Source organism: Puntigrus tetrazona, chromosome 21 (genome assembly GCF_018831695.1).
Source record: "Puntigrus tetrazona isolate hp1 chromosome 21, ASM1883169v1, whole genome shotgun sequence".
NCBI lineage: Eukaryota > Metazoa > Chordata > Actinopteri > Cypriniformes > Cyprinidae > Puntigrus > Puntigrus tetrazona.
This window is the reverse complement of record NC_056719.1, coordinates 6017965-6020130: the sequence shown is the minus strand read 5'-3', so window position 1 is coordinate 6020130 and position 2166 is coordinate 6017965. Positions and strand designations below refer to the sequence as shown.

Genomic DNA, 2166 nt, shown 5'->3' with positions numbered 1-2166 from the left:
TCAATGGGCCAAGGCACTGTACAAGAAATATAATGTATATATATATACACTTCATTAACAATCCAAATCGGACCTCCATTTTAAGTGCACTGCAAACAGAGCTGAAATTATTTTTCTGTGGTAATCAACATTCAGTAGCTTAGGCTACGGCATACTTTGAGATCATCATACATTTCAATGTATTTTATCAGAGCATAAATAAATTTGAGCATAATTGAATAAAATGACATACTATCTCCACTGAAACAATGAGATGGATGGGTTGGCATCAGCCAAGCAGGTGAGCTGGACATTTTCTCTGTTCAAATACCAGTTCCCATCGAAGCCTTCTATTATCACCTCTGGTTCATCTGTAAACAGGGAGAATTTATTGCAGAACTTTTGTTACTTTTTATTTCCTTCAGTAGACTTCTGGTACAATTGATTTTAACAGTATTTAGAATGAAACTGTTTTAATAGAGAATCCATTACGATATATTTCTATTATATTTTAAGCTAAATGTTAAATTGCAATTACTAGCAAAACAACAACAACAACTATTGTTTTAATGAGTGCTACTATTTTTAATTAAACGATTATATAAATTAAATAATCTAAAAATAAAATAAAATTGAAAGTGACTTATAAATGAAATATATGCTGGATCAAAAGTGTGGGGTTATAGAAATATTTCTAAATGTTTTTAAAGATGTCTCTTTCGAAAATAGTGTGAAACCTAAAATTTCTATTTAAATGTATTTTAAAATGTAATTGTCTGCTGTGATGACAAAGCTGAATTTTCAGAAGTCACTCCTGTCTTCAGTGTCACATGATCCTTCATGTTGATTTGATGCTCAAGAAAAAAAAATTGCATTATTATCAATGTTGTGCTTCTTAATATTTTATGCAACCTTTTTACTATTACCATTGATAAAATTTTTTTAATGAATATAAATTTAAAACGAAAAGCAGAATTGATTCGTAACAATGCAGATCAATTTAATGAACCCCTGTAGAATAAGTATTATTTTTTAAACGTAATGACCCCAAATTTTGTAACAGTTGTGTATAGCAGGTTTCTTACACTGAATGTTGAGTGTAACACTGTCTGTGTATTGTTCCTCATTATATGTGGAGACGCAGGTGAGCAACTGTTGGTGTATTTCTCGACTGGGAACCACCAAGTAATCACTGCGCACTGTAACAGTCCCATCAGGGTTGCGTATCTCCTGGGTGTTGGATTCTCCATTTAAATCAGTTTCCCATGTGATCACACTTGGTGGCTTCCCATTGGCAGAAACGCACGTGGCAACAGTCATCTTCAGATCTTTGGTTCCTGCCACTATTGAGGGTGTGGAAAGACTCATCTGGATCATAGGGCGAGCTGCAGGACAAACACATAGGCTTAGAACACTGGGATATTTCATGCACGGCAGACAACCACTGGATTACTGTAATATTCTGTGCCACGTTATGTTTTGCAAGCTTTTCAGCTTATTGGTGTTTTTTTTTCATTACGATCTGCAATGCGCTATATGGTAATCAGTTTTCATGGAAAACATTCTGAAAAGACAAAGGGCTCTCAACTTGGAAAATGACGCAATTTACACAGAAATAACTGTTCTGTGAAATCAAAAGTTTTACTAATTTCATAACCAAAACATAAATCTCAGTTTATGTGATATTAGAGCTAAAGCACAATCTTGGCTCCAAAGGCCTGTTTCACACCACAGCGGCTAACCATAAGCACTCTAACAGTAAACGCTTTTACGCTGCTCAGGTACTGAGAGTAATCTGATGATGGTGAGTTTTCAATTAATCACTAAAGCTTAATCACCAAAGCTTTACTGGTTTTATGTAAGTAAGATATCTCTTAAACTGTCCAAATCTGAATCTTGCAAGGACCTAGAACTTGAATGAATATTGGCTGACATTTTACACACTCCCAGGCCATCTATTATGTAGCTGAGTTTGTTTCCCTATCAGAACAAAATTGGAGAAATTTAGCATTACATCCTGCTCATCATTGGATCCTTTGCAGTGAATGGGTGCCGTCAGAATGTGAGTCCAAACAGCTGATACAAACATCCCAATAATCCACAAGTAATTCACATGACTCCAATTGTTAATTGATTGAATGTGGATTACTTGCGGATTACTGTGATACTTTATCAATTGTTTGAACT

General features: G+C 34.7%; 1 protein-coding gene across 1 annotated transcript in view; it reads right to left on the bottom strand.

The window, feature by feature from the left end:
* The window catches only part of LOC122326530 (nectin-1-like), an 18441-nt gene that overhangs the window by 15734 nt on the left and 541 nt on the right, over positions 1–2166 (bottom strand). Inside the window, exons 2-3 of the mRNA XM_043221476.1 lie at positions 1065–1364; positions 233–350 (exon numbers count right to left, since the gene is read on the bottom strand). Of these exons, the coding sequence (XP_043077411.1) occupies positions 233–350; positions 1065–1364 (418 nt within the window). The remainder of the gene's footprint in view (positions 1–232; positions 351–1064; positions 1365–2166) is intronic.